The sequence below is a fragment of the Hydra vulgaris genome, chromosome 03 (assembly GCF_038396675.1).
Source record: "Hydra vulgaris chromosome 03, alternate assembly HydraT2T_AEP".
Taxonomy (NCBI): Eukaryota; Metazoa; Cnidaria; class Hydrozoa; order Anthoathecata; family Hydridae; genus Hydra; species Hydra vulgaris.
This window is the reverse complement of record NC_088922.1, coordinates 8,789,587-8,802,145: the sequence shown is the minus strand read 5'-3', so window position 1 is coordinate 8,802,145 and position 12,559 is coordinate 8,789,587. Positions and strand designations below refer to the sequence as shown.

The 12,559-nt window shown below is 31.0% G+C and overlaps 1 protein-coding gene across 2 annotated transcripts in view; it reads left to right on the top strand.

The window, feature by feature from the left end:
- The window catches only part of LOC100203759 (ubiquitin-like domain-containing CTD phosphatase 1), a 52,280-nt gene that overhangs the window by 27,439 nt on the left and 12,282 nt on the right, over window positions 1-12,559 (top strand). For both annotated transcript variants that reach the window (XM_065792260.1, XM_065792259.1), the window contains 3 exons: window positions 8,312-8,403; window positions 12,133-12,248; window positions 12,387-12,485. In XM_065792260.1, coding sequence (XP_065648332.1) covers window positions 8,312-8,403; window positions 12,133-12,248; window positions 12,387-12,485 — 307 coding nt within the window. The remainder of the gene's footprint in view (window positions 1-8,311; window positions 8,404-12,132; window positions 12,249-12,386; window positions 12,486-12,559) is intronic.

Genomic DNA, 12,559 nt, shown 5'->3' with positions numbered 1-12,559 from the left:
GGCTAGTTGTTAGGTTTTCTAAATTCTGTGGTAGCTCTCAGAGAGGCTGATTCCATCAACAGCTGTAAAATATCAGAACAAAGAACCATCCATGTTGTGCATGGATGATTTCTTTGTTTGTACTTTTAATATGCATTGTCAAGGCCACATTTGGAGCCCTTTGTTATGGACTAGGGTTTATTAATAGTAGAGAGGAAATCGCTTAGACTATTAAATAGTGTGGTATTAAATATAGGCTATTAAATCGCTTAGGCTATTAAATAGTGATTACCATCTGTGCTTTGAATCAAGTTCTTTAACAAATTCAAAAATATCTAATGTATCAAAAACTACCAAAACTCAAAAACGATTGTAAATCACCAAGTTCTCTAAATCACTAATATTTGTGGCCTATGAAGTAACTTTTCTTCTATTGAGTGTTATTTCTTGCATAGTTCACCAGATCTACATGCTTGTTGTGAGACTAATTTGAGTACAGCTGTCTCATCTTGTGACCTTAGTGTTGATGGTTATCTTCCTTTAATTCCTAAATATTCTAATATTCACATGCTTGACCTGGGCATTTATATTTGCAAGAATTCACCCGTTTTTCAGGAAACTACGTTTGATTCCACAAACTATTCTTTTATGTGCTTTTGTTTAGCACCACTTCACTATCAACTTTCTCTTTGTTGTATATCTCTCTCCTTCATCTCAAGACTGCACTCTTTTCAATGTTATTTCCTATCAAATTAACCAAGCTCTTTCTCTTTAATGCTCATCACACTGAATGACTTGGCTCTAGTGTTAGTGACTCTGGAGGTGTCAAGGCCCACAACTTTTGCCTTTGTCAATCTCTAACACAAATAATAAACTTTTTAACTTTTTTTCCAAACAATCTGAATCATTTACCTTCTTTACTTGACTTATGTCTTATTTCTGAACCAAGTTAGTGCTCAGTTTTTCTACGTTCACCCTTACATGCTTCTGATCATGGTTTGATCTCTCTATAACTGTTATCTCATTAATCTCATTATCATCGTATTACTTACAACTACCTTCAATCTTACTGGAACTCTTTCAGTGATTTTCTTTTTGATGGCCCCTAAGGTAGAAAATTTTCGTCTTCCTGCTAACAAATGTGGTTCTTATGTAACTCCTTGGATTTAGACTAGCATAGATTCTTTTATTTTTTCATGATGATTCCAAGTCAAAACTCACTCTTCTCCATGGTTTTCCTCTAATTGAGCTGGCACAATTTCAATTTCAAAACTTCCATATCTGTCACCAAAAGAATTCTACAGAAAGCAAATGTCAGTTTACTAATGCTAGAAACCATTGTAAAAAGGTTTTGTGTAACCCCAAAGCCTGCTATTCTCAGGTCACAAAATCTCATAATTCATCTAAAAAATTAGGCTTTAGAGACTTCTGGAGAATCTTTAACAGCGTCTGTAATAAAGGCAAATCTGTTATTCCTCCTCTCTTGCATGGTTCAGATTTTCTTACCTCACTTGGAGACAAAGCTGAATTTTTTACTAAGAACTTTTTATCAATCTCATCTCTTGATTCCACTAATCACATCCTATCTGATATAGTCGACAAACAGGTTGATTCATTGCTTGACATTTGTATCACTCCAGCTTCTCTATCTAAAGTGATTTCCTGCTTAGATTCTACTGCAGCTTGTGGTCCGGACAACCTATTATAGTCTTGCAGAAGTGTTCTTTAAAGCTGTCATCTATACTTTCAAAACTATTTAACGAGTGCTTATCAGAGTCTTGTTTTCCAGCCTGCTGGAAAGCGGCATCTGTTATCCTATTTTTATAAATTCTGGCAGCAATTAATCTCTCATATTGAATCTAATAACTTACTATCTGATCTGATGATCAGATATGGATTTGGACCTTCTTGTTCTACTGCTGATTTGTTAACACTAATAACCAATAGGTTTTATTGTGCATTAGATAAATGTAGAGAGGTTAGGGCTATCTCTGACATTTCTAAAGCCTTTAATAAAGGGGATGGTTTTTTGTGTTTGATGTTTTAGGTTACTTTTGGCATGACTTAATTTTGAAGAGAACTTGACTCATTCATAGATAGAGCACAGCCTACTAAGCAATGAGCTATGGAGTTTTCTCAGTCCTGTTAATCAACCCTAAATCGTGACATAGGGCTATTTATGTGGTCTCTTCAATGCGAACTAAAAGCATTAACAGGAATACCATCCATGCACAACATGGTACTGTTAATACTTTGATATTTTGCAGCTGTTAATAGAATCAGCTTGTCTGAGAGCTACCACAGAGTTTGGAAACTATACTACCAGTAACTCTAAAACTCAGTTTAACCATTAAACTGAATTACAGAGCTGTGCCCTCATTAGGAAATAACAGGAAGAGTTGCATAGCCACTATCAAGGAAGCACAAACAAAAGCCTATGAGAATATTCAAAAAGATCCAGTATTCATCATCCTAGGCCGGAAACAATATAACACAGATTTACATCTACACCAGCCTAATTAATGAAGAAGGAGTTCGAGGCTGGTTAACAGAACTATTCCACTTACCCTTAAATTCTTTGCCAGAAGGCCTCCTACAAGACAGCTGGATGCAGTTAACATCAGCCTAAGATAAGTATTTTTATCAAGACACCATCTCTAGCCTTTACTCAACCAATAGTCCCAAGACAATGGGAATTATACCTGGATGCAGTTAACATTTGCTCAAGATGAATATTTTTATTGAGACACCATAATTTACTCAACCCAGAGCCCCAAGGCAAAGGAATTATAGCTGGATACAGTTAACAATCTGCCGAAGATGAGTATTTTTATAGAGACACCATCTCTAATCTTTACTAAACCAAAAGCACCAAGGCAGAGGATTTTTGAGTTAGAGCTGGTTTCTCCTAGCCTTTCCCTAAAAAAGCACGCTCTACAAGACAGCAGGGCATAGGGCAGGTTGTACTGGGTTACATAATACCAGTAGCAGGGTGATCCTGAACCTGACCTGATCTGGAGTAAATAAAAGGAGCTATTTCCTGCAAACAGCACCTTAAAACATTAGGCATGGCATTTTGGAAATGCATTTAGTAAAATATTACATCAAACAAAATACTAGAAGTAAGGGGGAGCAGGTTTTATAGTTTGTTTTTGAGAAGGTTTTATAGTTTGACTAGGTTTTATAGTTAGAGTGTCTACTTAGTTAATGAACTCACTCAGCATCAAAACAGATTTAAACATAAATAGAGCATTTAAACATTAAAAAAAAATACATACATACATAATGTAACTTACAGTGAGAAACACCGTGCAAGATGTTCAGACAGAACACAAACTTACATATAAACATAAACAGACAGAAGTCAAACATATTGATAGCAACTTACAGGTCAGAACTAAAGTAGATTTAAGGTGAGCTAAAACAGTAACTAAGGCCCCTCCAACTATATAAAAGACACAAAAAAAATGAATATATATATATATATATATATATATATATATATATATATATATATATATATATATATATATATATATTACTATACAGTGCTAGCCAAAAAGATCCGACCACTAAGATTTTTAGACAGAAATGTAATACCACTTCAATTTAATGATAATATGATTGAATTAAACGCAACAAACAACATTCACATAAGTCAATGACACACTTTCGAAGAAACCAACAAGTAGTTCACATCAGAAAAGAGTTTCTAGTACCTCGAATGTTTTCCTCTGGCTTTGAGGACAGCTTCTATTCTTTGAGGCATAGAGGTGACAAGAGAGTCACAGTAATCAGGTGTTATTTTTTGGGACCACGCCTCCAGTCAAGTCTCCTTCAAAGTTGTCGCCGACGTGGACATATAAATAGCTAACAGCTTTGATAGTTTCACCTGGCAGCATGAGATGGATTCCCGCTCGACCTCTGGCAGCAATTGCTCCCCAAATCATAATTGCATGGCAATATTTTACCGCTGGAGCAACATAAGGGGTATTGTAACGTGTGTTTGGTGGCCGTTGAACATTCACTTTATGCATAGCAAATTGTTTCACTCGCAATTTGTCTGAGAATATGACACGTCACCACATTGCCATGGTCCAATTTTTATGTGCTTTACAAAATTTGAGGCGGTCACAAATATTTTTCTAAGATAGTCGTGGTTTTAATGCAGTGCGATAGGATCAAAGATTAAAATCGTCCACAAGACGTCGCCGAATGGTGCGAGAACTCACATTCGCATCAGGAGGCAGTTCATTGAGAATTTGTGAAGATGATACCAGTGGGTCCTTAGTGGCTGCACGGCGGATCATAATTTTATGATCCGCCGTGATGTACCACATTTAATGTGGTACATCTTGGTCTGCCACTGGACCTTCCTGCAGTGCTGGTGCCTGTTGACTTGGTGTGCTGAATGACGTTGTGAACAGTTGTCTTAGGCATTTGTAAACGTGCGGCAATTGCATGTTCAGACTTCTCATCTTCCATCAAAAGTTATATTTTAGCACGTTTTCCAGGTGATGTTGTCGCCATAGTCAAATGCAAATAGTAATTCACAGCCACGCATGCGATGGTATATATAACAATGGTATAACTCTTTTGATTGGCTGATAACTAGCCAATCACGCATGCAAAGTGTGATGGTGAAATTCCAAGGAAAGCGCCTACACTACAATGTATATACTATATACATAGATAAACAATGCGTGGTCGGATCTTTTTGACCAGCACTGTAGGCATGATCGATTTTAAATAGTAATGATGATACGATGCAAACTCCTTCCAGCTTTTGCTTTGAAAGGGAATCCCACAAAGCGCAGGACTTGGAATTGAAATAGAAATTTAATTGTGCTGCCAAGCAGAAACCAATCTAAATCCCTCAACTGTGTGTCCAAAAATATCTTCATCAAAGAGTGTACTTTGAATAAGAATTAGTTTTAAAAGATGCTGAACTACTTACTTTTAATTACTAAATTATTTTTAAAGCATTCTACTTTCTTCATTTTTCTTAAAATCTAAATGTTTTTAGCTTCAATCGTAACTTAATATTTATATATCACATAAGTTTTTTACTTATTTTGGGGCCGTGTTGTACTGATATTTTAGCATGCATATATTTTTACAAAAGTAACACCTGTGCTGTTATAGCACAGGTGTTACTTTGGTAAAAATATATGCATGTAAGAATACTAAAGACCATTTTGTAAGAATACTATAACTCCTTTTGAATTGTAAACTATTTATATATATATATATATATATATATATATATATATATATATATATATATATATATATATATATATATATATATATATATATATATATATATATATATATATAATCAGACTTGTGGAGCCAAAAGTTTTTTTAATGGATCTGCTCTGTCTCCTGAGAAAAATCTGGCTCTACTCTGACTCCTGGACTTTATTAGCAAATAATGCTATTAAAGAAAAAAATTTTTGATTACATATGCCTGCCCAAATCCAAACTAATTACAGCAAATAATTTTTAATCAACTTTCATGATTACAAGGTGAATGTATTAATATCACTACTATACTTGCGCATATTACATTTCAAAAGAAAAATGTTTTGGATATATATACATTTATTTTTATATGTTATTAACTTAACAACTTTTAAAACTATATTTTTTTATTTTCTTTTAATTTGGAATAAAAAAATTAAAAAGTTCAAATTCACGTGTTATAATTATATATATATGACTAAGTAAGTGCAAATCAATTTATTTAGAGGTTCACAGAAATTTGAAATGTTTTAACTAATTAAAAATGTTAAAACACATCATGTGACTTAATAAAAAACTAAAATAAATTTCTGTTAACCTATTATTGACTTGACTATTGATGACTAATCAAACACGACAATATAAACCATGACACAGTAAACTTAAATAATTTATAAAGAAACACTTTTTCACAAGCAAACAAAACAACTTAATAAAATCAATTCTAGTATAATTTTTAGGATATGAATAACCTATGATCATTAATTGGCGCATCAAATATTTAACAGCATAATATCAAATTAAAAATATAATATACAATTTTATATGTAATACTGTAAGAATGTTTCCATATTAAGTTTACTTGTTTTTTTATTTTAATAAAGCATATTAAGAAATGCTATTAAAAAATCATTTTAATAGCATTTTTAATTACTATAACTGTAAATGTTATTGTTGTAGTATGTTTTAATAATTAAATTAATGTTTGCAATGTTTTTTTTGGTGATCGAAGGATAGTATTTTGTTGAATACAAAATTATTAATAGATACATTACGTTTTGGAGAAAAAAAGCCAATAAAAATTAAAATTTGATAAATAAATCATTCAACAAATTAGTTAAACAATAAATGAATGTTTGTCTACTATAAAAAAACATTAATTCCTATAAAAAAAGCAAGAGAGTTGAGAGTTGCTCAATTTTTGTGGATCTGGCTTCACCAAAAAACCACGGCTCTTGCTGGGGTCCACAAGCTTGTATTAAATACCTAAAATACTCTTAAATCTTGCTAGAAAACCTTGCGCAACTCTTTGATATTGAAAATAATTCCCACTAAAAATTAACAAAACTGAATGTTTTTGTACTTTTAAACTATGATAATTAGCTAACCGCACTACAGTGTCAAGCAACTTTTTCTTATTTTTTAGAAAAAGCAATTAAGTTATGTCTGATGTTAATTACAAAAGTTATAGGTAACTTCTTGCCTTGCCAAAAAAATAAATTTAAAGGTGGCTAAAACTAAATTTCTACACATTTTTTAAAAAATCTAAAAATTTCAAATCAGGATTCATGTGAACATAACATTTTTGAAGTTTTTTATTTTCACAAACAGTTTTCTCTATATTCTGACAGTCATTTTTACTGACTTTTTTTTTTTCTTTCTGATTCTTACAAAAAATAGCTAATAAATAATAATTTTTTAAAACAAATAATAATAAATAAATTCATTCTAATATTTATGATGATGATGTTTTCAAGCAAAATTAAATTATTATTATTATTAATATTATTTGAGCCTATTTAAATTAATTGTCACTCAATGATTTAAAAATATTGTATGAACTATTGTGTAAAAAAAAATGACAATTTTTTTGTATTTAAGTTTTTGTGTGATTGTCTAATAAAACTGAGTTATCAATGTTATTTATTTACATTGTTAATTTCATGACATGATATCATAATATGTCAAAATGTTTAAAATGTCATGATTTGACATAAATAATTATCGAATGTTATTAAGCCTTGGAACATAAGATTTCACTGTTTAAAAAAATGTTAAAAAAGGTCTTTTAATATTTATTTTTCAGTACAATTTTATTTTAAAAAATTATCAATATGCTTTGTGTTTCTGTTATCAAAATGTCAAATGATATTATGATATCATGTCATTTTAATGCTTGTTAGGTTTATGTATTTTATTAGACAATCAGCAAGTTTCCAAGAATATTAATTTTTAGTTTCCCAATTTTGATATTTGCTGGTTATTATCTTTATCTTCACAAAGTATTATATTTAGTCATTTATTTTTATAAATACATCCTTTTTATAAAATACATTTTCATAATTAAGTATTGTAATTTTGCTTCTATTATTTTATAAATAATATCTTTAGAGTTAATATAATAGATATATTTTATTTAGATATACTTGACTTGTTGAAAAGAGAAATTGTATCTTTGATTAAGACCTTTATTATATTAACCAGATTTGTTAACAAGGCCAAGGCCACACGTTACAAGGCCAATGCCAAAATTTACAAGGGCTAGGACAAGGCCAAGGCCAAGAGTTTATAGGTCAAGGCCAAGATTAAGAGTCTCAAGGCCAAGGCTTAAGCAAAAATTTTCAAGACCAAAGACTTCATTTTTTGCCTTATGTTAAGGACAGTTAAAACTGTAAGTAGCAAGTGCTATGACAATAAAACTACATTTTGTAAAAATAGACCAATGTTATGCGCAGAATTCAATGAAATCAATAAGGAAACATGTTTTTTTTTAATGCCGAGGCCAAAACAATCAAAGGCAAGGCCAAAATTTTCAAGGCCAAGACCAAAGCTAAGGCTAACTGTTTCAAGGCCAAAACCAAGGCCAAGGCCTCAATATTTGGCCTTAAGGTAAGGCCAAGACCAAGGACTAACAAGTATGATATTAATCCATGCAGTATTTGAATAAAATGAGATTTTTTTTAATTAAAGTTATTAGATAAAATTTATATTGTTATATTTTTTATAATTTAATTAATTTATTTTTTTTAAAGTAAGAGATAAAAGTTAATTTTTCACAGATTTTTTTAGTTCTTCATTTTTTCAGTCAACTATAATATCTCCTCCGATAGAAGTAACAGAAACAAATGTCATTGACGATTTTGATATAGAGGAAGAAGAAGTTCTAATACAAAATAGGTTTGATTTGTATAAACAAACATTAATCTATAATATTCTATTTAGTATAATATTAAATAAAATTTTTGAAAAATTTTGTTGTATTTAAAAATTTTTTGTCATTGTGTAAACTGGAAACTGTAATTTTATTAGAAAAAAGAATGACACAGAATGAATGGGTTGTTGTTGGTGTTGTTTTTTTGATGGAAAGGAAATCAAAAAGTTTTAGTTTAAACTTTAATTGGTCAATAGTGAACAAAAGGGTAGTAATAATAGTGGTTGTATTCACCCTGGGAGAATAAAATAAGTGTAGTCATAGAAAATGTAGACAGCGAATGTATTTAGTATGCGAAATGCAGTAGTGTTGTACTTAGGGATGGCAATCCCGGGATCCCGAAATCCCAGGATTACAGACAAATTCATGATCCCGAAATCCCGGGATTAGTCTCTAAAATTTCCCGGGATTTCGGGATTGTAATAAACAATAAATAAAAACAAAAATTGATTAAACTTTATTTATTTAAAATGTCTAAATTTTCGCTATAAAATTTGTTGAGCTGCTTATTCTCCATGCAATGTTTTCCTTTTATTTTTTAAATTCTTAACGTTGACGTGATTGTCACAAGTTCTTTAACATTAAAAGTTATCAAATACGGAAGGTATATTAAATAAACTTTATTTATTAATTCGAAGTATAATTTTTTTCTCATAAGTTCATTTTGAATTATGAATAAAGATAATTAGTCAATAAATAGCTTAAAATATAACTTTTTTTTTCAATAAGATAGAAATTAACCTAATATCATGACTAACTACGCTGAATTCAACAGCACAAATCTCATATGGAAACATTTTTTAAAAGGAGCAGATGAAACAGCCTTATGCAAAGTAATTACATGCAAAAAAATATTAAAAATTGCTGGTGGTTCAACAAAAGGTCTTCATACCCATTTACTTTCCATACATAAAATTAAATTAACATCGCAGGAATCAAGTTTATCCACGACACCTTCAACTTCAAAAGAATTATTAGAACTGAAAAATAAAAAACCGAAAATCACAAGTTATTTTCCAACAACATTGAAAAAAGATGAATGCCTACCTGAAGTATTTGCCCGTATGGCAGCAAAAGATGGTATATCATTTAATACAATTTGCAACTCTTCTGATATACGAGCTGGGTTAGTTGCACGAGGCTTTAAAAATGTCCCAAAATCACGAAACACTATTCGAAAAATGGTGTTAGACTACTATGAACAGGTTAAAAAACTAGTTATAAAGGAAATAATTGATCAAATATCAAGAGGCTTCAAGTTTTCCTTAACGCTTGATGAGTGGACTTCTTTTGGAAACTGCAGATACATGAATGTGAACGTACACGAGTTGAAAAGTTGTTGGAATTTAGGTTTGATTCGCATTTTAGGATCTATGCCAGCAGAAAAGTGCGTTTCACTTCTAAATGAAAGACTCAACAATTTTAAAATAAAACTTGAGGACGATATCAATGGTATTACCACGGATGGTGCAAGCGTCATAAAGAAACTTGGAAAAATTATAGAAAGTGATCAACAACTATGCTTTGCCCACGCTCTACAGCTGGCAGTAATATCAGTTCTTTATAAAAATGACCCCAATTACTTGGAAATCGATGAAATTTTAGATGATGAGCACACTACCTTTGCAAGTTTAGAGAATCACAGTGATGAAGAAAAAGATAATGATTGTATTAATGACTATGCTTCTGAAGAGGAAGATTGTATTCAAGATTCAAATAATTCATTTTTGTTTAATGAAACCTCTGAGGTTACTATTAAACACCAAGTTTTTTGACCTGTTATAACAAAGGTCAGGAAAATTGTAAAAATCTTTAAAATGTCCCCAACCAAAAATAAAAATTATTTACAAAAGTACGTAAAAGTTGAGTTTGGAAAGGTCATCCATTTGATTATGGACTGTAAAACCCGATGGAACAGCTTATTGCTTATGCTTGAAAGATTTGACAAATTAAAATATTGTGTTAAAAAGTCATTTCTAGATTTAGAATTGGATTCCAAAATTGACGATTCAATTAAGATGGACGAAAATGAATATAAAATTGTATCTGATTTAGTAGCACTTTTGACTCCTGTTAAAGCCACTGCGGAAGCACTTTGTCGAAGAGACGCAACTTTAATTACAGCTGACATTGCATTAGAGTTTATGTTGACCAAAATAAAACAACAAAAATCTGAAATCGGGAATAAACTGTATGCTGCTTTGAGTCACCGAATTAAAGAGAGGAGGACACCATTAAGTGGCTTAGTTTATTATCTTCATAATGGCCAGGTTACATCAACGAAAATCACAGATGTTTTTGTACCAAATACAAGTAATCAAAATAAAAAGATTATAGTAAGCATGATAAAGCGTTTTCATCCCACAGATATAGCATCAGCAGCAGACAGCAGTTGTGATGTTCAGCTAAACCAGGTTTTAAGAAGCGACGAAGGTGATAAGAAAGTCAAAACAATTAGTGAACAATTAAACGAAGTTATGGAAAAAGGATTGATAGCTATACGAACAACACCTATAAGGGTAGAAAGTATAACTTCTAAGATTGAAAAAGAAATGTTTTTATTTGAAAGTGGTGGCACAAGAGGTGCTCACCTTCAAAAAGTGTATAACTATATTCTATCTATACGACCAACAAGTGTAGAGTCTGAACGAGCATTCTCAGCCGCTGGGTTTTTATGCTCTAAAAATCGAACACGATTAAACGATGAAATGATGGACGCTTTGAGTTTTTTAAGTTGGAGCTTTCAAAACAAATTATAACTCTTATATATTAATGTATACTTATATTATTTTTAAACATTGTTATTTTGTGTTATCGTTTAAAGGTGTTATTTATAGTTTAAATTACTTTACTTCATCAGTTAAATTAATCATATAATAGTGTTTGATAATTAAAAGTTCTTCGCAGGCTTTATCTTCTATGATTGTAAGTTTTTCATTCAATCCCGGGATTTCCCGGGGACAAATTTGTAATCCCGAAATCCTGGGATTGAGAATTTCCGGGATTTTTGCCATCCCTAGTTGTACTGGTAGAGCGCTCACCTCATAAGCAAGAAGTTCCAAGTTCAATCCCCTCCACGGCCCTGGTAGTACCATGCTCAACTTGTTTCTCCATGGTGTGACCTTTTTTGTTAAGGTTTGCGTTTTGGAGTTATAGAGTTATAGAGAGAGGGTTCAACTATAACTAAAGTAGGCTCTTTGACTGTAGTGGCTATCATACCCATGGGGAGGTGAATTAAAATAAAAAAAAAGTGTGCTTTGAAATTACTAACATTTTTTGTGAAGTATAATTTTTATGTAAAAAATCTTGAAGCTGTAGTTGTAGTTTTTGTGTTAGAAAATGACAAGAAAATTTCTTATAGTTGTAGAAATGTTGTACAGCAGTTGTGCAACAACTTTGTTTCAACAAATGAAAACATGGAAACATTTTCCTGTGTAAGTTAAAGTCTGTTGTACAACAAAAATATTTGTATTACTGATGTTAAGTTGTGAAACTTACTCTTATGTTTTATTTGTAAAACAATGTTGTTGTGCAACTATTGGAAACCAAGCTTTGTTTAACATTGAGTTATTGTAACAAATGGAATGAATAAATTGTGAAGTATTGAAATATAAACAATTTTATTATTCAATTTTATTGTCTTATTGTTATTTTACTTTAGAGCAGAGTATTTTGCAAAACTTTATTTACTTTAGAGCAGAGTATCTTGCAAAAGTTCAAAAACGAGTAGATTCATATAAAGTATATGAAATAAACCCTCCGAGACCTGGAAAACGATTGCTTGTATTAGATATTGACTACACAATATTTGGTAGGAATCTTTTTTTTTATTGTACTGACAAATCAACAACTTTTTGTTTTTTCAGTGTTTCATCAAAAAAAAACTTTTTTGGTTTGATTCTAAAAGTTTATTGCACGTTTTTACTTTTTATATTTTTTATACCAATAGATCACCGCTCATCAGCTGAAAATGGTTTTCAATTAATGCGTCCGTATTTGCATGAATTTTTAGCAACTGTTTATCCATGGTATGATATTGTGATATGGTGTAAGTTTCTTACATTTTAAAGTTTATTTTTTTTCAAAAATGTTATGAACATTATAAATTTTATACTTGCTTTA